The sequence below is a fragment of the Nyctereutes procyonoides genome, unplaced genomic scaffold (genome assembly GCF_905146905.1).
Source record: "Nyctereutes procyonoides isolate TBG_1078 unplaced genomic scaffold, NYPRO_anot_genome, whole genome shotgun sequence".
NCBI lineage: Eukaryota > Metazoa > Chordata > Mammalia > Carnivora > Canidae > Nyctereutes > Nyctereutes procyonoides.
Genome location: NW_026575040.1, coordinates 24251489 through 24274417, shown reverse-complemented (window position 1 = coordinate 24274417; position 22929 = coordinate 24251489). Strand labels below are relative to the sequence as shown.

General features: G+C 35.0%; 1 protein-coding gene across 2 annotated transcripts in view; it reads left to right on the top strand.

The window, feature by feature from the left end:
• USP8 (ubiquitin specific peptidase 8) overlaps positions 1–22929 on the top strand; it is a 67358-nt gene that overhangs the window by 24674 nt on the left and 19755 nt on the right. For both annotated transcript variants that reach the window (XM_055319992.1, XM_055319994.1), the window contains 7 exons: positions 1003–1088; positions 2562–2724; positions 5166–5208; positions 8257–8401; positions 12405–12567; positions 15928–16072; positions 16369–16592. In XM_055319992.1, coding sequence (XP_055175967.1) covers positions 1003–1088; positions 2562–2724; positions 5166–5208; positions 8257–8401; positions 12405–12567; positions 15928–16072; positions 16369–16592 — 969 coding nt within the window. The remainder of the gene's footprint in view (positions 1–1002; positions 1089–2561; positions 2725–5165; positions 5209–8256; positions 8402–12404; positions 12568–15927; positions 16073–16368; positions 16593–22929) is intronic.

Here is a 22929-nt window from a genome sequence, read left to right as displayed (position 1 = left end):
CAAAACATGATCTTCTTTTAAGCTAGATAGGTAGACATAAAATAGCTGTTGTCAAAAGATTCACCCTACCAGCATCTAGTGACTGCATCTCAGAGAGCCAAAGATGGATAACTGGCTTCTTGGCTTTTTTATTATTAAATCATTTGTGATAAACTGTGCTACTAAGCTCTATTTCAGAGTCACACTGTCTGGTTGTAGCCAATTTGATAATTAGATCCAAAAATCAGGTAGCTGGGTCTCACTGTGTTACTGTCATGTCAAACCACTCTTGACTTGAAAATATCTTTGATTGCAGGATCTAATGAATGGCCTCTTAGAGAAGTGATTTTTTTTTTTTTTACTTTATTATGCTTTGTTAGTAAGTTATGTGCCAAACCTTTTAGGTTTTTATTAAGATTACATTATTAATGATTTATTTCTACCATTTGACTTTTACTCAAAGTTTCCTCAAGTGTGAAACTTGTTTTATGTCAAAAAAGTTTTGACTCCAGTTGAGAGGAGGTCACTATTATAAAATAAAGGTGGAGGCAAAAACATCTCAGTTGAAAACAAGTAAAACAAAATAAATCCCATGCTGTAGGTCAATATACAATTTGTTTTATGGCTTCTGAGACTAGAGAAAAAAAAACTGAGTAACATACTTAAAATAGGAAAGTATATTTTGCTCCTAAAAGCTTTGCTTTTGGGCACTTATTCATAAATAGCAGGAATAGGATTTATACTTCTTAAAGCTGTCTTCCAATTATCAAAATTATTACCTTTTAGGGTTTTTTTTTGTTTGTTTTTACAAACTAATGGTATGAAGAGATACTTTTGAAACATTTGGAGAATAAGTTGTGTGTTTATGTAGGATAAAAGTTTAAAAAAATACTTCATTCAATCATAATAATGTTTTCATCCAACCTTTCCTTTACATAGCACCATGATTTTAATGTTTTTAGCATTAGTGCTGTGTACAATGGCCAGTACTAAAAGTATGGGATGATTTTCTTGTAATTTTAGGACTACTTTCATTCAATACTTGGACTCGCAAACATCAAAAAAGCTATTGAAGAAGCTGAAAGACTCTCTGAAAGCCTTAAACTCAGGTACAGACTTTATTATAAAATCTTTAAAAGAACATAAATTTAGAAAATAAAAATAGTATTTAGAACTTAATCTGACCATGCATATGAATCCCAATTCCTAGAAATAAATCTTATGTTAACTGGAGCATAGAAATTAGAATCTTTTGCCATACTACCCTTACTATGTTCATGTGTTACCATTCATATTTTTTACTGAAAATCTAAAAGTATTTAGAATGACAGATTAAGGTAAACATTCATGCAGTAGATTGGAGCTCAGATCCAGTTTTTTCTAACTCTCTGACAGGATTCTTCTTAAAAATATAATTCCTTATTTACCCCAGGTTGTAATGTGCTCTGGACATTGGTATTATGGGAATGAAGTATTTACTATTAGTTTTGGACTGCCTACTTTGCAGTAGTTATGTGTGTTTAAAAACAGACCTAATTCTAATATTTACTATGACTGACTTACCAGGCTTATGAAGTAATTAGATACTTAAAACAATATGCTTCAATTTTTAGTTATTAGTCATTCCTTAACGAAATGAAAGGGAACATTTTTCTTTTTCTTTTTTTAAAAATTTATTTATTCATGAGAATACACAGAGAGGAGAGAGAGAGAGAGAGAGGCAGAGACACAGGCAGAGGGAGAAGCAGGCTCCATGCAGGGAGCCCGACGTGGGACTCGATCCCAGGTCTCCAGGATCACACCCTGGGCTGAAGGCTGCGCTAAACCGCTGAGCCACCCAGGCTGCCCAGGGAACATTTTTCTAAATGATTTTTCGTGCTTAGATCAATGAATTATATACATCATAGTCTTTACTTAGAAATTGTTGGACTTAATGTATTCCCTTTATCCTTCGAGAAATTACTAATCTTGGGACTGGAATATGTTAAGGTGGTTGATACAATTTAAAATCACCATTCTCTTTCTCCTTTAGCCAGTTAATCACCTAAGTAAAAAAGAATTTCTCCTAATGTTTGGGTTACCACATTATTTATGTTTCTCTTGGATTTCCTAGTTTTTCCCTACTTGTACTATTACCAAAGATATTCCTTTATCTTCTAAGCATTAAGGCCATTTTCTCACTTATTTGTTATCTTTAATTTTTTTATATTCTTAATTTGTAAGTAGATGAGTCTTTAGAATTAATTTCAAGAGTATAAATCCTTTGAAAAAGAAATTGCAGCAGATTTGAATTATTAAAAGGTTGAAATTAGTGGGAGCGTAAGAACAAAAAGCAGTAAATAGCTTTAACCTGAGAGCATAGTGTTTCTTCAAGATTTTGGGTAATTTGAAATCTACATAGGGCGAATTTATAAGTTGTGGTTTGTAATAGAACACCAGCAGAGTCAAGTATCAGTGGGAGGGACAAAGTATGCTGCCATAAAATACCCCAAGGTAGGGAGACTAATTTTATGGAACTGGAACTCTTTGACTTTTCATGGTCATAAGCCAAGGAACACATCTTGACTTCTTTTGTCAACTAGATATGAAGAAGCCGAAGTTCGGAAAAAACTTGAAGAAAAGGACAGACAGGAGGAAGAACAGCTGCAGAAACAGAAAAGGCAAGAAGCAGGAAGAGAGGATGGTGGCACATCAACTAAAAGTTCCTTGGAAAATGTAATGGATTCCAGAGACAAAACCCAAAAGGTATTTCAAATTTATTCTGTGAAGTAAAAATACTGGTTCTTTTTTTCAGATGATTTGCCTCAGGCGAGTGACATAACCACTAAACACACTTTTAGGCCATAATGGTAAAATTTAATGTGTTTTTATTAGAAATTGAATTAAATATTCTAGCTTCATTTGATTCCAGGTTCTTTTGAAGCCTCTACAGAACTCTATTCTGTGCGTTGTTTTTTTTTTTGCAGTCATTGTATACTTGATTAGAGCAGTAGAAAGAGCATTTGATTGTGATTCAGTATATGTGAGTTCTGGTCCCATGTCAAGTCATGCTTAACCATTCTAGGGCTTCGTTTCCTCATTGCCAAATGAAGATCTTGACATAGGTGATCTTTAAGGTCTCTTCTGTCTAATAAATGTAATTTACATAGAAAAAGACTTGGTATATTACTTATTTGGTATACAACCTTATGTTTCTAGGGTCTCATACTCTCCCCTTTGCTTTTTCTTCCTTTCTGCCTCTTTCCCTTTCCTCTTCCTCTTTTGTTCCATTTTATTCAGTGACTACTTAGTAATCAATCTAGTGACAGCATTTGTTTGCCAAGAACTGTCAGTGACTCAGTCTGTACCTGCCAGCTACCCCTGTATCTCCTTCCCTTTACCTTCTGAGAAACCATTCTTCTTAAAATATAATTTCTTTCTTTTCTTGTGTGTATTTTTCCTAAAATATAATTTCTTATGCGCTTTTGAAATTCATGGAAAGATTTCTGCTTTACTTTTTCTTAAGGATCTTGTATCTTTCAGCTATCATTTGTATGTGAATCACCGTTGGTTTCGTTAAGAAATAGTTGTTCGGGGCAGCCCCATGGCTCAGCAGTTTAGCACCACCTTCAGTCCAGGGTGTGATCCTGGAGACCCAGGACTGAGTCCCACACAGGGCTCCCTGCATGGAGCCTGCTTCTCCTTCTGCCTGTGTCTCTGCCTCTCTCTCTGTCTCTCATGAATAAATAAATAAAATCTTTAAAAAAAAAAAAAGAAAAGAAAAGAAATAAAATAGTTGTTCGATTACTGTGACATTGTAGGCACTATGTAAAAAGAAGTAAGGAAGTATGGCTTGTTGATTTTAGGAACTCATAAGATAACACTGCCTTAGGAGATATTCTTTTGTAGGTCAAGTGGTTGATGCAGATAAATAACAAGATTTCAAATAACATAAGAAAGGGAGTTGTAAATCTCTTCATTTTGTTGCCTTTCCAACAGCAGAGCCAACTACTTTTTATTATTTTTACTTTTGTTTAGCCTTTTTATACTGAAAAGGGAATACTATTAGACACATTACCTAGTTGCCAATAATCAACTAACATTTGTCAACATTTTGTATCTGCGCCTCTCCCCTTTTGCTGGATTATTTCATAGTAAGTTCCAGGTGACATATCATTTTACTCCTAAATATTTCAGTGTGCATCTCAAAGACAAGGGACATTTTCGTAATAATGACAATGCTGTTTTTTCACCTCACAAAATTAACTATAATTCCCTGATATAATCTAATACCCAGTCTTTATTCACATTTACCCACTGTCTTACAATGATAGTTTAGAGTTGATTTGTTTGAATTAGGATCCAGACAAGATCCACTCAAAGTCTTCTGATTGGTGTATCTCTTAAATTACGTCTCTGTAGTAGTCTCTGCTTGAGTCCCCCCCCCTTCATTTTTTTTATTTCATGAATTTGACTTTTTGATATGGATTAGTTCTGTGAAATGAACCAGCTACATTCTGGTTTTAACTGATTGTTTCCTCCTTGTGTCATTTAATCTCTACTTCTATCTTCCATATTTCTTGGAAGTTCAACCTAGAAGGTTCATAGGATTCAGGTTCAGTTTTTGCTTTTGGCAAGAATGCTTCATAGGTGATACTGTGCACTTCATACTGTATTATATAAGCAGGCATATAATATACATTTCTTTTTTAATTTTAGTGATGCTAAAATTGATCACTAGGCTCAAGTGGGTCCTCTATAAAATGAATTAGTACCTTGGAATTATCCTATGTGGTCTTGGTTAGAAAAATACAAATTTGTAAAACTTTGATTATTTTTCTTTAATAATGTAATACAGAACTCTGAAATGAATAGCTAGAATTTTTATTATAAGAAATATTGTCATTAAATTAAATATTAAGTTTCTATAACAGTCTGCTTTTATATTCTATTTAGCCTTTAACTGAAGAAAATTTCAAGGAAACATTACATGATTCTGATGTGCTGCTAGTTATTTCAGCTGTTTTTTGCTGCCAGATAACCTGATGCAGCCATGACTGTCCCATCTGTATTTTAATAAAATGCCAGTATTCCACACACTTCATTTTCTAGGCTTTCAGTTTCGATGAAGTAGTAGAGTTGAACTTTCTGTTTCTATGAATATGTTTACTTCTATTAAAGTTGAAACTTTTTTTTCTATGAAATAGATAAATGGTGAAAAGAGTGAAAAAAATGAGACCACAGAGAAAGGTAAGCATGTACAGAAAGAGTCCTTTTGGGTTATTATTGAGATCTTCTTTTAATCAGAATAAGCTTCAGATTTTACATTGTGTTTAGTTTGTATGTAAGCTTTATCATTTTTTTAAGTCTGTACAATTATATTGAAAATGTGTTTATATTCTACATATATCATGGGGAATATTTATGGTAATATGTAATTAAAAACATCAAAGCCACAGTTTATACTTTTCAGGTTATTTGTTTTTTCCCCCAAGGTGTAGTTTATCATAGCAGTTAAGAGCACAGACTCTCTGAAGTCACACTGCCTGGATTTTGAATACTGGCTTCTCCTTTGAATTTCCATGTGATTTTAAGCATGTTACTTACTCTCTCTACCTTAACTTCCCCATCTGTAAAGTGAGGATAATAGTAGTATCTATTTTATAGATTTATTGTAAGTATTGAATAAGTTAACATATGTGAAACTGTTAGTAACTTTATAGAAGTAAACTTTATAAAAGGATTTTTTAACAGTCTTCTCCACTTCCCTCAAAAAAATCTAAACCAGGGATCCCTGGGTGGCGCAGCGGTTTGGCGCCTGCCTTTGGCCCAGGGCGCGATCCTGGAGACCCGGGATCGAATCCCACATCGGGCTCCCGGTGCATGGAGCCTGCTTTTCTCTCTGCCTATGTCTCTGCCTCTCTCTCTCTCTCTCTCTCTCTCTCTCTGTGACTATCATAAATAAATAAAAATTAAAAAAAAAAATCTAAACCAGGGGATCCCTAGGTGGCTCAGCGGTTTGGTGCCTGCCTTTGGCCCAGGACGTGGTCCTGGAGTCCTGGGATTGAGTCCCACGTCAAGCTCCCTGCATGGAGCTTGCTTCTCCCTCTGCCTGTGTCTCTGCCTCTCTCTCTGTGTGTCTCTGATGAATAAATAAATAAAATCTTAAAAAAAAAAAACTAAACTAGTAATTTGGATGTTAATACATAGATGGTATTGGTATTCTAGTCACAGATATGTGACCTAAACAGAAAGACTCAGTTACATAAGTTTTCCTCTCTCAGAAAAGGTTCAACTTAGGGGCACCTGGGTGGCTCTGTAGTTGAATGTCTGCCTTTGGCTCAGGTCATAATCCCGGGGTCCTAGGATCAAGACCCACCTCAGGCTCCCTATAGGGAGCCTGCCTCTCCCTCTGCCTATGTCTCTGCCTCTCTCTCTGTGTCTCTCATGAGTAAATAAATAAGATCTTAAAAAGGGGGGGGGGTCAACTTAAATATTAATTTTATGTAACACTAAAATAAATTCTCTATTTAAAATACTTCTGATAAATAAAAATTAAAAAAAAAAAAAAGGGGGATCCCTGGGTGGCGCAGTGGTTTGGCGCCTGCCTTTGGCCCAGGGCGCGATCCTGGAGACCCGGGGTCGAATCCCACGTCGGGCTCCCAGTGCATGGAGCCTGCTTCTCCCTCTGCCTGTGTCTCTGCCTCTCTCTCTCTCTCTCTCTGTGTGTGACTATCATAAATAAAAATTTAAAAAAATAAAATAAAATAAAATACTTCTGTACAGGGATGCCTAGGTGGCTCAGCAGTTGAGCATCTGCCTTTGGCTCAAGGCGTGATCCCAGAGTCCCCGGATCGAGTCACACATTGGGCTCCCTACATGGAGCCTGCTTCTCCCTCTGTCCATGTCTCTGCCTCTCTCTCTCTGTCTCTCATGAATAAATAAATAAAATCTTTAAAATAAATAAACAGACAAACTACTGTACAACAGGGGCGTCTGTCTGGGTGGCTCAGTCAGTTGAGTGTCCGACTCTTGATTTTGGCTCAGGGTTGTGAGATTGAGCCCCGTGTTGGGCTCTGTGCTCAGCAGGACATCTGCTTGAGATTCTGTCTTTCACTTTTCCTCTGCTCCTCCCCACCAAATAATAAATAAATCATTACAAAATAAAATAGTACTATACAAAAATTTTAAATATAAAATCGTAAAATACCTTCATAAAAGTTAACAATTCATTCCAAGATTTGTTTTTATCTATGTTTTTTGTATCTCATCCTGCTTAGGTATTACTTTTCTAAGGGGTTTTTCCCCAACTTAGACAGTTTTGTCATCAAAATGATCTTGATGGTTAGAGAGGGAAGTAGGATGGTTCTTAGGTGGGTATTTTAGCTTAGGAGATGCTGTGATTACATTCTTCTCACATCTCACTCCCAAAATAGTTCTTTACATTTTAAGCAACCTTGTAGTAACTTTCTATTTTTTTAAATAGTTTCTTGTTTATTTATCTTTAAAGTTTTTATTATTGAAATATAGTTGACCTTGTGCTTTTTAATCTTCCATTTCAAGTGGTAGAAGCTGGAAGAAGATAGCAGCTAACAAATATTTATTTTGGCTAAATATTAAACGGCTAGAAAGTAAACATTTTAGGCTTGGGGACAAGGGGTGCTGTCATTCTTGCTATCACAGCAAAAAAACAGCCATAGACAACATGTAAACACATTTGTGTAGCTGTGTTCCAGTAAAAACAGGTAGCCATAGTGTGTCAACCCTTGATAAGAACACAAATAAGCTTTTGGTTTATTCTCTAGGAATACTTGAAAATCTAAATGTTTTTCAAATTTATCCCTCATAAGACCACCTCAGAGATTTTTTTGAAAAGAATTTAGAACTTGTCGAGAATTTTTGAACCATAGATGTTTCTTCTGATTGACTTTCGTCAAATGATTTAATTATTAAAAAGAGAGTAACAGTATTTTCATGAGATACATATATTAATTTCCTTTACTTTGTACCAACAACAGAGCCAGCACCAGATGTGGTTGTAACCTCAAGAGCATGTTTTCGTATTTAAGCCTTCAGAAACAATATTGAACAGTTTCTTGATAATGTCAAAAACACAAATTATTTTTAATGTTAGTTTAAAAAATAATAAGTAGTATGATGGGATAGCAGATATATGACACCTAGTACACTTCACTCTTCTAGAGAAGAAATAAATGATTAATGTCCTGTGTTTACTGATATGACAGCATGCAAAACTAGGTGTTTCTTAGTGCTTATATTGTCTCTTTTGATTCCAAGGGACAATCACAGCAAAGGAGCTGTATACAATGATGATGGATGAAAACATCAGCTTGATTATAATGGATGCACGAAGAATGCAGGATTATCAGGATTCTCATATTTCAAATTCTCTCTGTGTTCCTGAAGAAGCCATCAGTCCAGGGTGGGTCATTGTGTATTTAGATAAAATGGTAAACTGTGGACAATAGTAAATGTTATTAACATCCAAACTACCTATGATAGAGTCAGTTGTTTTCCTCCTGTTGCTCCTTAATGGCACACTTTATCCTTTGTCTGAAGGATAGTGTAAAGGACACTCTGGTTTGGCTGTTTTCTTCTGTTTGTATCATTTGTGGTCTCAAAAGAGAAACGATGCTGCCTTTGCCTTCTCTCTTGAGGTTTTGGTTGACTGATTTCTCTTATTTTCTATTTATGAGCTTATGAAACATATGCACCAAATTGACTAAAATTGTGAACTAATTGAATTGTTTTTTCTTTTGAAATGCCCCATGTTATTATCTGTGTTAAAAGAGTACACAGATACTTTTGAAAAAAAAAAAAAAAGTAGCCGAGTGATTCAGTAAGTGGATAGACTCTAAAGTCAGGCTATATTCAGATCGTAACTGTCTCTTATCAATTACATTGCTTCTGCCTGTGACCTCCTCTAAGACTATGTTTCTTATCTGTAAAACAGGGGTAGTAATATTACCTGTTTTAGAAGTTTTAAGAAGTTTAAGTGAGAAATTTCATACACACACACTTAGCACAGTGCCTAGTACTAATAAGGACTTCCTAAAAAGATTTTTCTTTTTCTGATAAGGCTTTAGACTATAAAATAATTTAAAGTTACTTGCAAGGATATATTCTGTATTAAAAACTGTCATAATGGGATCCCTGGATGGCGCAGCGGTTTGGCGCCTGCCTTTGGCCCAGGGCGCGATCCTGGAGACCCGGGATCGAATCCCACGTCAGGCTCCCGGTGCATGGAGCTTGCTTCTCCCTCTGCCTGTGTCTCTGCCTCTCTCTCTCTCTCTCTCTCTCTCTCTCTCTCTGTGACTATCATAAATAAATAAAAAAATTAAAAAAAAACTGTCATAATAATAACAGAGCTAAAACTCCATATCCAGAGCCATTTTTACTGTTTTGAGTGTTATATAAATTATATAACCTCTTTGGGTCTTAGTTTATGGATTGGATTAGTTAAAATCTATTATCTATCATTTTAAGACCTAACTTAAACAACATTGAGAAGATAGACGTTTAAATTAGATAATAAAATTTGCATAGTTTTTGGCATATTGTTGATGCTTGACAAATGTTTGACCTAAAGAATAGGGCGCTTTGTAAATACGCTGTTTAAAAGCAAAACTGGAGTGCTTAGTCTAATCAAGTAGGTGGGAATATATTCCAGGATTTGAAAAGACAGAACTGTAATTAATTAATCTTTGGATGGTCTAATCGGTAGTAACAGAAAACTGGTGGTTTTTGTTGAGCTTAAGTATTTCCCAAAATATCAGAAATTTGACTACTATGAAACTCATGATGAGTTTAGGTTGAAGATTAAGGAACAATGAACTATATGCCAAGAAAATTATTCCCCTTTAATTTTTGTTTCAGTTTTTCAGAAGGAGTTGTAGGAAGTCTCAGTTTGGTGCTAGCATTCCTCTTTAATATTTGCTAATCTCCTTCCTTAGAGAAAGAGTTAGCTGATTATAATTATTCTTTCATTTTTTTTAACATTTTAAAACAGTATGGTACACATACAAAAGCACCCCTTTCCTAAGTATTTAGCCCTGTGACTTTTCAAAAACTGAATGTACCCATTTTGCTAACATTGAAACCAGAAATAGAGTATTACCATCACTCCAAAAGCCCTTCATATACCCTCTGTTAGTTACTACTACTCCTTCCACCAAAGGGAACACTCAGCTTCTAACAGAATAGATTTATTTTTGTCTGTTTTTATATTTTATATAAAAGGAAATACACAATCTATAGTCTTTTGTGTCTGGCTGCTTCTTTTTTTTTTTTTTTTTAAAGATTTTATTTATTTAATTCATAAGAGACACAGAGAGAGAGAGAGGCAGAGACACAGGCAGAGGGAGAAGCAGGCTCCCCGCAAGGAGCCTGATGTGGGACTTGACCCGGACTCTAGGATTATGGCCTGAGCCAAAGGCAGACACTCAACCCCTGAGCCACCTAGGCGTCTCGTGTCTAGCTTCTTGTACTCAACTTTGGGTTTGTGAGAGTCATCTATATTGTGTATAGTTGTGGCTCATTTATTCTCATTGCTGTATGCTGATTATTGTGTGAATATAGCATAATTTAATTATCTATTTTTATGACTTGTTAGATACAATGCTGTTTTTCCACAGATAAAGGAATATAATTTTCCTATTAAATTTAAATAAAGGGTCACTTTCAATTAAGTAATTAAATTAATAATTTAAAATATTAAATAGGCAAAGTAGAGCAAAATTGCACTAGCTTGTGAAGATGATACACAAAAGACTGAAGTTTGGTATGTACTGGTTAATACTATTATTTTCTAAAGTGTTTTAATAGAATACTAATCTTGAGTTTTTAGACAAAGAGTATTTAGGCAAATATATATTCCCAGAGTCAGAAATAGTCCTTAAAAATATGACATTTCAATATTTTCCATTCTTTGTTGACCAAACATCCTTTTGATCACTGTGTATCAGGTGAGAATATTATGAGACAGGATTATATATTTTTTCTTTATTTCCAAGAAGATACAGTAGCCAACATTGTTGTATAGGAACAAGGTTTCTTTCTTTTAAATAATCTAAACCATTTTGTCTTACTTACGAATATTGAGTGCACTGGTCTTCACTTGCCAGTAGCATTACATGCTCCTTGCCAGCAAGCATTAAGATGCTTATGTGCAAAAAAAAAAAAAAAAAAAAGATGCTTATGTGCTTTACTAGGAATAATAAGGAGTTCCTTACCTGGAGGAGTCTGTATTTATTCAATCATTCAGTAGATAATTTACTGAGCACTCATTTACCATGGGCTGGATTGCTATGGTTAACAGGGAGGTGAGGTAGTAAAACTTGATATGTATGCCTACTGTTAATAAGTGCTGTGGACATGGGTGTGTCAAGTGTGTACACTGGGTATAGGTATTAAAATTTTAATCCAGAAAGGCTTCACAGAGAAGTTATAACTGAGCAGATCTTGAGGGGATAAGGGAAATAAGTGATGCGGTTATCTGAGGGAAAAGAATTCCAGAAAGAAGGACAACAGAAGCAGAGGCCGCTAGGCTGGAGTATACCTTGATAACCAGGAAATATAAGGGCTTGCGTGGAGTGGAAGAAGGGGGCAAGTAGTTAGTGATGAGTTGATATTACTAGGATTGGAAGGAAGGCCCATGCTGTAGGTCCATTCTAAGGATTTTAGGTAAGAACTTTTAACTTTTATGTGGGAAAAAGAGGACGTGAACAGCATGCTTTAATATAGAGCTGATATTATTCACAGTTGATGATTTAAGAGGCAGCACAGCAAAGCAGCTAAGAGCAAGGACATGAACCAGATGGCCTGAGTTTGAATTTTGACTTCACTTAGCAGCTGTAATCTTGGGCAGGTTACTTAACATCTTTGTGCCTCAGTTTCTCCATTTGTAAAATGAAGATAGTAATGCCTACTTCATAAGATTTATTGTGAGGATTCAGTGAGATTCTATGAGAACACAGCATCTAGAAGAGTACCTGGCACATAATTAATGCTCTGTGTGTTAAATAAATGTTTTGGTATTTGCCTAACAATTATATAGGTATAAGAGAGCTGCAATATAAATAATGTTTCTCAAGCAATTCCCCCAGTTATATATGGCTGAGTGAGGTGCTCAGATGACTTCCTCTGTTTTCACTTTTGGCCCTTTTTGTGAAGGGTCAGAATTGAGTCTATTTCTTTTAGTTTCTAATGGTGACTAAAATATATCCCAGCGTTATGCAAAGGTGATGTTGTTAAACATTATGGGATATTTAATATCCTGAAATAATAGTTTGACCTTAGGAAAAGATGTTTCTTAAAGTTTGCTATGGTGTGATACAGACTAGAAGAAAACTCATTGTCTTATATTAGTATATTAGGACCTCTTGTCTACCTCTGCCCCAATACAAAATATTAATAATACATTTCAGAGTCACTGCTAGTTGGATTGAAGCAAAACTCCCAGATGATTCTAAAGACACATGGAAGAAGAGGGGGAGTGTGGAATATGTGGTACTTCTTGACTGGTTTAGTTCTACAAAAGATTTACAACTTGGAACAACTCTACGGAGTCTGAAAGATGCACTTTTCAAGGTTAGCAAGTTTCCTTGTTAGTTTACTATAATTGTAAGCCGCCTTTGGTTGTTAGAAAGGTGTATTGACTAGCTATTTATCTTAAGGATAAAATCCATCACCTTTGGTAGATTTTTTTTTTATTCAAACCCAAAAGACTATACTAAATGACCAACTAACAATAAACTGATCTATATAAAGGAAAATTAGAATTTCCAGGAACATAAATTATCTGAAAAAAGCATTTTTTTTTGTTTTAAGAATAGACTGTGAAACATAAAAGCAAAGGAAGAAGTCACTAAGTAGAAAAAGCTTGATAGATTTGACTTGATAAAATAAAAATTTTAAGTGTGAAAAAATACTATAGGATTAGAACACAGAAGACAAACAGGAAAATATTTGCAACAAATATGGCAGTGCAGTTGGTCTTTGAACAATGTAGGGGTTTGGGGTGCTGACACCCTGCCACAACTTTTAACTTCCTGCAACTTTTACTACTAATAGCCTACTGTTGGAAGCCTTACTGATAAGATAAACAGTTGATTAACACGTATTTTCTATATTACATGTATTATAAATTGTATTCTTACAGTAAAGTAAGCTAGAGAAAAGAAAATGTTAATCATAAGGACGAGAAATACATTTATAGTACTGTACATATATTTATTATACATAAACTTACCCACCCATATAGGTGGATGGGCAGTGTCAGACAAGGATTGTGGCAACAGTGGGTCTGTTCCTGGGATGGCGATGTTCTACAGCCTAGTGTCCTCTGCTCAACAGTGGTAGCTTCTGGGTAGGCCTGCAGGTAGCAACAGCACTCTGGAGCACAGTACCATTGCCCCGTCTGCCTAGAGGTATACCACCAGCCTGTGACTTTGGGCAACTACTGCTACATATGTGTGTTCTGGCTTCCAGGAGCTACTAGAGGGAGCGATCTGCCCCTGACCGGGGGGGGGGGGGGGTCCTAGACCCAAGGAGGCTGAAGGCACAGAGTGGGGAATGCTAGAGATGCTGGGCTTCCTGGGCAGCCTCTGGGTGCATTCCTCCATTGAAATTTCAGCCCAGCCTCCTGCCCAGCAGCTCAGGGCTTTCAACCTAACCACTCTGTTGGCACACAGTGACCAGTAGCCCTGTCCAGTTTGGCGCAGCTGGGGATTGTTGAGGACTGCTGACAGCCTCAGCAGATTTGCCCAGGTACTCAGTGGGCAACAGGCACTACCTCTGCACCAATTGCTTTCAATTTGGTTCTGTGGAGACTGGGATGGGCAGTTATAAATAAATGCCTGTGGCTTTTGCTGTCGACTCAAAGAGAAAAAAGTGTGTAAGTAGACTTGCGTAACTCAAACCCATGTTGCTCAACAGTCAACTATAGTTTAGAACACCTAAAATATGAAGAGCTTTTGCAAATAAGAAAATTATTTAAGATACAGTAATAAAATAAGTAGTGAACACAGACCTGAGCAAGTGACAGAACATAAGAATTATCATCTTTACTAGTAGAAATGCAAATTGAAATGATCACCGTTTTGTTAATTAAATTAACAAAGGTAAAAAATAACACTCAATTTAATTTGCTAAATTATTAAACTGATAGCACTGAATGCTGGTAAGATTAAACTTAATGTACTAGTAGGAAGGTCAGTTGATGGAACATTACCCTTCAGGAGGGCAATGATAAAGCCTTAAGACAATTCATGCTTTAAAATAGGGAACCTAGAAATATACCCAAGTATAGATTGATATATGAAACTGCTTAAAAAAAAAAAAAAGAAACTGCTAATATTCAACTAGTTTTGACCTATAAAAGGGCAGTTGTATAAGGTACAACCTAAGATACATGGAAGCTTAGTGTATGATAAAGATGACATAATAAAATCAGTGTAGAAAAGATAAATTGAAATGAATGGTTTGGAGACAACTGGCTAACCACTAAGAAAGGGGACCCCTACCTTACTTCTTAGATCACAATATATTCTTTTTTTTTTTTTTTTTTAAGATTTTACTTATTTATTCATGACAGACACAGAGAGGGAGGCACAGACACAGGCAGAGGGAGAGGCAGGCTCCTTGCAGGGAGCCCAATGCATGACTCAGTCCCGGACCCCAGGATCAGGCCCTGAGCCGAAGGCAGACACTCAATCACTGAGCCACTCAGGCGCCCCATCTTAGATCACAATATATTCTAAATCGGTCAATGATATAAATATGTCAATTGAAACAGGAAATACTAGCAAAAGCACTTGTAGGTGTTTTTTTTCTTATGTTGATCCTAAATCAAGATACTGTAAAGGAAAATCTATATATTTGACTCTGTTAAAAATCCCATAAATAAAGTAAATTAGGAAAAATAGCTTTAACATATATGACAAAGAGCTGTTTTTCTTAATACTCAGAGTACCTTCACTCTTTACTAAGAAAATAGCAAACTCTGCCAAAAAAGGACAAGGGATTGGTGATTAATTAGGTCCTAGAATATTAATGGTTAATAGACATACTAAAAGATGTGCAGCTTCACTAATAAAAGCTAATTAAAACATATCATTTTATGTATACCAGTTGGTAAAAATTACAAAGATTTATCATAGGCATTCTCATTCATTGTTGGCAAGTGTATAAACTGGTATTTTCTTTTTGAAGGGCAATTTGGCAGCATCTACCATACTTTTTATCCAGCAGTTTTAGTTCTAGCAAATTACTCTAAAGAAATACACAGATTTATATTTTTAAAGATCATTTAAAGATTAGCAATATATATTAAAAATCTTAAAATGTTCATGTGCCTTGGCTCAGCAGTTCCACTTCTGGGGATTTTCCCTAATATAATTGATTGGTTGTGTGCATATATAAGGATCTTCAGTGCTTATCTCAGCATCATTTATAATTAAATGGGAAAAATAACCATAAGTATTACAGTGATTGATTCAGTTTAGGAGTGGTGTGTGTGTATGTGTGTTTAAAATAGAGTATTATCTGGTCATTACAAATGGTGATACAACTTTTAATAAAAGAAGTTCATATAAGAGAAAAGCAGCAGTGTAGAAGTTCTACTGTTTTATAAAAATAAAAATTTAAGAGTATAAAGCTGAATAGAAAACTAAGAATGAGGCCTAAAATGTTGAAGTTGTATCTCTGGGTGGTCAGATGATGGATGATTTTTATTGTAAAAGTTCATATAAACTTCTTTTCCAAGGATCATGAATTATTTGTGTTGTAAAAACCCGATCTATCCATTTTTTTATTTAATGCTGAATTTTTAATTCAGCTCTCATTTTTTATCATTTGAATCTTTTAAGAGCAGTTTTAAAATTCAGTTTTATGTTTTTAGCTGTGAAGAGACTGCTAACATATTAAAAATACTATTTCCTTATTTTATAGTGGGAAAGTAAAACTGTCCTGCGCAATGAGCCTTTGGTTTTAGCAGGAGGCTATGAAAACTGGCTCCTTTGTTACCCCCAGTATACTACAAATGCTAAAGTCACTCCACCCCCACGAGGCAAGAATGAAGAGGTGTCTATCTCATGTATGTATGTGAAAATTTTTGTTTAAAATTGCCTTGGTAAAATGAACTTTAAATTATTAATGTTCCTGGTTGTATGTGTACTTGTCCTGTTGGATAGCAGATTGTTTTCAGGCATAAAAAATACAAGATGTCCATCCATAGCCTGGAAGTTAATGTTTTTAATTCTTTAAGATTGTTGTGGTTGTCACCTCATTTACTTTATATTTAACTATCACATGTAACATGCATGACATATATAAGTACTATTGATGAGGTTTGCTGTTCTTTCAAAAATATTATTCTTTTGGGGATTTTAGTGGATTTTACTTATCCTTCACTGGAAGAATCAGTTCCTTCTAAACCTACTGCCCAGATGCCACTTCCTACTGTAGAAATAAATGAAAATATAGAATTGATAAATGATCAAGATGAGAGAGTGGCACCACTGAACATATCAGCTCCAGTGGAACCAATTGCTGCTTCTAAATCTAATGTTTTACCTATAATTCAACCAGTGCCTGTTGTAAAGAATGTTCCACAGGTATGTTCTTTATTTCTTTTTTAACTTTATTATTTCTCTTTTTTTAATATTATATTAAATGCATAGTATACAAATGAAGTTTTATATATAACCTTTTATATTTAAGAAAGAAAAATACCAATGAAGAGAATTTATGTGTTTTGGTGTCTTTTGGCTATAAAAGTTTTTCATTTTATATTTCAGTCCTGTTACCAAAGCAGTATTAGAATAAATAATTCAAAAGATTTCAAAGCCAACTAGCAGTCTGTTTACTACAGGCAGTACCAGCAAAAGATAGTAGACATGAACCTATTCTGGGTTTTCTTGTATTATAATTTAACTTATAGTATTTTCCCAAATAGTTTGGCATAAAGATGATAGTTACATGATGTCAATATTTTGTTTTCAAGATAATACTGTAGTGCCATTTACGTGGGATTTGACATATAAATAACATGCATGGTTTTCGTCGTTATTTCTTTTGTTATTATTGAAGTATAGTTGCCATACAATATATTAGTTTCAGACGTACAACATAGTGATTAGACATTTATATACATTATGAAATGATCACCATACGTCTAGATACCATCTGTCATCAAAAAGTTAAGATAATATTGACTATATTTTCTGTACTATATATCCCTGTGACTTATTTCTTAACTATAAGTTTGTACTTCTTAATCCCCTTCACCTATTTCACCCAGCCTTCCCAAACTCCTCCCCACTGGGCAACCACCAGTTTGTTCTCTTATTTATGAGTCTGTTGCTGTTCGGTTTTGTTTATCTTGCCCTTTTTTTTTTATCTTGCCTTTTAGATTACATGTGTAAGTGAAATCATACAGTATCTGTCTTTCTCTGACTTACTTCACTTATCATAATACACTTTAGGTCTTGCCATGTACTGCAAATGGTAAGATTTTATTCTTTTTTTATGGATGCCTAATATATATATCACATGTTCTTTATCCATTCATCTACTGATGAACACAAGTTTCCATATCATAGCATTGTAAATATTTTAATTAGCATGGGATGCATATATCTTTTTGAATTAGTGTTTTCATTTTCTTCAGATGAATAGAACTATCAGAAGTGGAATTGCTAGATCATATGGTAGATCCTCATTTTTTGAGAATCAGTTTCTGTACTATTTTCTCTCGTGGCTACATTAATCTACATTCCAAACAAGAGTGTACCAGGATTCCTTTTTTCATCACATCCTCACCAACACTTACTATTTCTGCTCTTTTTGATTTTACCCATTCTGACAGGTATAAAGTGATACTTGGGGCACCTGAGTAGCTCAGCTGGTTAAGCCTCCAGCTCTTGGTTTTGGCCCAGGTCGTGATCTCAGGGTCGTGGGATTGAGCCCCACATTGGGCTCCACACTCAGTGCGGAGTCAGCTTAAGATTCTCCTCTCTACCCCTGCATATCCCATGTTCACTTTCTCTCTCAAATAAATAAATCTTTTTAGAAAAAAGTGATACCTCATTGTGGTTTTAATTTGCATTTGTTGAGCATCTTTCATGTGTTTCTTGGCTACTGTATGTCTTCTTTGGAAAAATCTCTATATGAGTTCTCTGCCCATTTTTAAATCAGATTGTTTGAGTTTTTTGGTGTTGAGTTGAAGGAATTCTTTATATATTTTGGATATTAACTCATTATCAGATATGTCATTTGCAAATATATACTTCCATTCAGTAGGATGCCTTTTCACTTTGTTGATGGTTTCCTTCACTGTGCAAAAGATTTTTAGTGTGATGAATGAGTCCTGTTTGTTTATTTTTGCCTTTGTTGCCCTTGGCTGAGGAGACAGATAAAAATATCAGATAGACACTGATATCTTCAGTGTCTCAAGAATTTAGTACCTATATTTTTAGTTTTATGGCTTTAGGTCTTACATCTAGATCTTTAATCCATTTTGAGGTATTTTTTTTTTCTTTTTCTTTTTTTGGATAGATATAAGAAAATGTGGTCCAGTTTCATTCTTTTGCCTGTTGCTGTTAAGTCTTCCTAACACCATTTATTGAAGACACTGTCTTGGTTTTCAGTCCTGGTACCATACTGTTTCAATTACTATTAGCTTTGTAGTATATCATGAAATCTGGAACTGCAACACTCCAGTTTTGTTCTTCTTTTCAGGATTATTTTGGCTATTGGGGATCTTTTTGTGGCTCCATACAAATTTTAGGATTTTTTGTTGCAGCTCTGTGAAAAATGGTATTGGTATTTCAATGGGGATTGCATTAAATCTGTAGATTGCTGTGGGTAGCATTGACATTTTAACAATATTAATTCTTACCATCCACGAACATGATATATCTTTCCAGTTATCTCATTTTCAGTTTCTTTCAGCAGTGTCTTAAAAGTTTTTACAGAGTATAGGATTTTATTCATAAATACTTTATTCTTTTTGATGCAGCTGAAAATAGAATGGTTTCTTAATTTCTCTTTGTTACATTTTATTATTAGTGTATAGAAAGAGAACAAATTGTGGTATAATGATTTTGTATCCTGCAACTTTACTGAATCAATTTATTAGTTCCAATAGGTTTTCTGGTGGAATATAGGGTTTTCTAAATATAGTGTTAGTGTGATCTGTAGATAGTACCAGTTTCACTTCTTTACAAATTTGGACACCTCTATTTCTTTTTCCTAACTGATTGCTGTGCTGTGTTGAATAAAAGTAGGAGTGAGCATCCTTCTCACTCTTATCTTAGAGGAAAATATTTTAGCATTTCACTATTGATATGTTAGGTGTGGGTTTGTCATATACTTCCTTATTATGTTGAGGTATGTTTGCTGTATACTCAGTCTGTTGAGAGTTTTTAGCATAAATGGATGATACATTTTTTCAAATGCTTATTATGCATCTACTGAGTTGCTCTTATGGTTTTTATCCTTCATTTGTTAATTGAGATGCCAATATTGAACCATCCTTGAATCCCTGGAATAAATCTCTTTTGATTGTGGTGCATGATCCTTTTAATGTATTGTTGAATTCAGCTTGCTAATACTTTGTTGAAGAGTCTTACAACTCAGTCCATCAGGGCTGTTGGCCAGTAATTTTCTTTTTTGTAGTGTCTTTGCTGTTGGTATGAGGGTAATGCTGGCCTTGTACAATGAATTTGGAAGCATAACTTCCTCTTTATAAATTTCTTGGAATAATTTGAGAAGAATAGGTATTAACTCTTCTTTGGTAGAAGTCACATGTGAAGCCTTCTGTTCCTGGCCTTATGGTTGTTGGGAGTTACTGCTGACTGACTCAGTTTCATTACTAGTACAGGTGTACAACAGAGATAATTGTGGGTTAAGTTCCAGACCACCACAGTAAAGCAAATATCATGATAAAGCAAGTCCAGTGAATTTTTTGGTTTGATTTTCTAGTGATGTAAAAGTTATCTTTACAATATATTGTAGTCTGGTAAATATGCAATAAATAGCATTATGACTAAAAATATATATATATACATCTCTTAATTAAGAAATATGTCACTGCTAGGCACCTGAGTGGTTCAGTTGATTAAGCATCTGCCCTTGGATCAGGTCATGATCTCAGGGTCCTGAGATCAAGTTCCACATTGGGCTCCCTATGCAATGTCAAGTCTGTTTCTCTTTCTACACCTCCCCCCTGCTTGTAATCTCTTTCTCTTTTATGTTCTCTCTCAAATAAATAAGTAAAATCTTTTTAAAAAATACTGCTAAAAAATGCTAACTATCATTTGAGATTTCAGCAACATGTATTCTTTTTGCTGATGGAGGGAGGGTCTTGCCTCAATGTTGTTGGCTGTTGATTGATAAGGGGCAGTTGCTAAAGTTTGGGATAGCTGTGGAAATTTCTTAAAATAAAACAACTCTGAAATTTGCTGTATCTGTTAACTCTTTCTTTCACAAATTATTCCTTTGCAGTATGCAGTGCTATTTGATAGCATTTTTCCCACAGTAAAACTGCTTTCAAAATTGGAGTCCATCCTCTCAAGCCCTGCCACTCCTTTATCAACTAAGTTTATTTTATATTCTAAATCCTTTGTTGTCATTTCAGCAATATTTACAGCATCTTCACCAGTAGATTCCATTTCAGGAAACCACATTCTTCATTCATCCAAAAGAAGCTACTGTTCATCCATTCAGGTTTTTCATGAGATAGCAGAAATTTAGTCATATCTTCAGGTTCTCCTTGTAATTCTAGTTCTCTTGCTATTTCTACCACATTTCAGGTAGTCTACCACAAGACTACCAGTCTTGAACTCCTCAGAGTCATCCATGATTTTTGGAATCAGCTTCTTCCAAATTCCTTTTAATGTTGACATTTTGACATCTTTCTAGGAATTACTAATGTCCTTAATTTAATGTGGAATGGTGTAGCTTTCCAGGTTTTCAGTAGACCTTGCCTACATCCACTGTAAGAATCACTACTATCTATGCAGTTCTAGCCTCACAAAATGAATTTCTTAATTAAGACTTGAAAGTTATCATGACTTCTTGATCAGTGCGCTGCAGAATGGATTTTATGTTAACAGGCATGAAAACATTAATCTTTTTATAATCTCAATCAGACCTCTTGGGTTACCAGGTACATTGTCAATGAGCAGGAATTTTTTAAAAGGAGTCTCTTCTGAAGAGTAGGTCTTGTGTGCTTAAAATATTCAGTAAACCATGGTATAAACAGATGTGCTATCATCCACACTTTGTTGTTCCATTGATAGAGCACAGGCAGAGTAGATGTAGCATCATTCCTAATGCCCCAAGGATTTTCAGAATGGTCAGTGAGCACTAAATTTAACCGAAAGTCACCAGCTGCATTAGCCTCTAATAAGAGAGTCAGCCTGTCCTCTGAAGTCTTGAAGCTAGACATTGACTTCTCTTCTCCAGCTATGAAAGTCCTAGACAACCTCTTGTCCAATATAAGGCTGTTTCATATATATTAATTATCTTAGCTAAATCTTGTAGATAACTTGCTGGAGCTTTTACATCAGCACCTGCTGCTTCACCTTGAACTTTTATGTTAGGCATCTGCTTTCCTTAAACCTCATGACCTAAGCTTTGCTGAAATCAAATTTTTTTTTTTTCACCCAGCTTCTTCACCTCTTTCAGCCTTCATAGAGCTGAAGAAAGTCAAGGCCTTACTCTGGATTAGGCTTTGGTTTGTGGGAATGTGGTTGATTTGCCCCTCTATCCAGACCACTACAACTTTCTTATATAAGCATTCAGGCTGTTTCACTTTCTTATTCTTGTGTTCACTGGAATAACATTTAAAATTTTTTTTAAGAATTTCTTTGTATTTTCAGTTTGGCTGTTTGATACAAGGCCTAGCTTTTGGCCTATCTCAGCTTTTGACATGCTTTCCTCATTAAGTTTAATTGTTTCTAGCTTTTGATTTAAATTGCTAGATGTCAGGGTACCTGGGTGGCTCAGTCAGTTAAGCATCTGACTCTTGATTTTGGCTCAGGTCATGATCTCAGGATTGTAAGATCAAGCCCCACATCAGGTTTCACACTCAGGATGGCATCTGGTTGAGATTCTCTTTCTCCCTCTTCCTCTGCCCCTCTCCCTGCCTCTTTCCCCTTCATGCTTTCTCTCTAAAATTAAAAAGTATATATATATATATTTTTTTTTTTTTTTCACAAAAAATCAAAGTGATAGATGACTTTTCCTTTCACTTGAACACTTAAGAAATCATTGCAGGTTTTTTCACTTATCTAATTTCAGTATTGTGTCTTGTGTAATAAAGAGGCCCAAGGACAGGGAGAGAGACTGGGGAACACCTGGTCCATGGAGCAATCAGAATATATGCAGTAGTTTTTAAATCATATGGATGTGCTTCATGGCACTGGAAAAAAAGTAACATTAAAGATCATTGATCATAAATTACCATGACATATAGTAACAATAAAATGTTTGAAATATTGTGAGAATTACAAAAATGTAACACAGACATGGAGTAAATGCTATTGGAGGAGTGACACTAATAGACCTACTTGACTCAGGGTTGCCAAAAACCTTTAGTTTTTAAAAAACATAATGTCTGTGAAGTGCAGTAAAACAAAGTATGCCTGTAATCAGTCTATTCAGATTTTGTTGTTCCTCATTGGAAGATTATATTTTTTCAAAGAATGTATCCATTTTTCCTAGTCCAGTATGTTGGCATGTAATTTTTTACAGTCTTCTATGATCTTTTGTATTTCTGTGATATCAGTTGAAATTTCTTTTCCTTTATTGCTGATTTTGAGTCCACTTTGGTTTTCTTGATGAGCCTGGCTAAGGATTTATCAGTTTTGTTCATCTCTTCAAAAAACCAGCTCTTGATTTCATTGATCTTTTCTATTTTACTATTTCATTTATTTCTGCTCTATT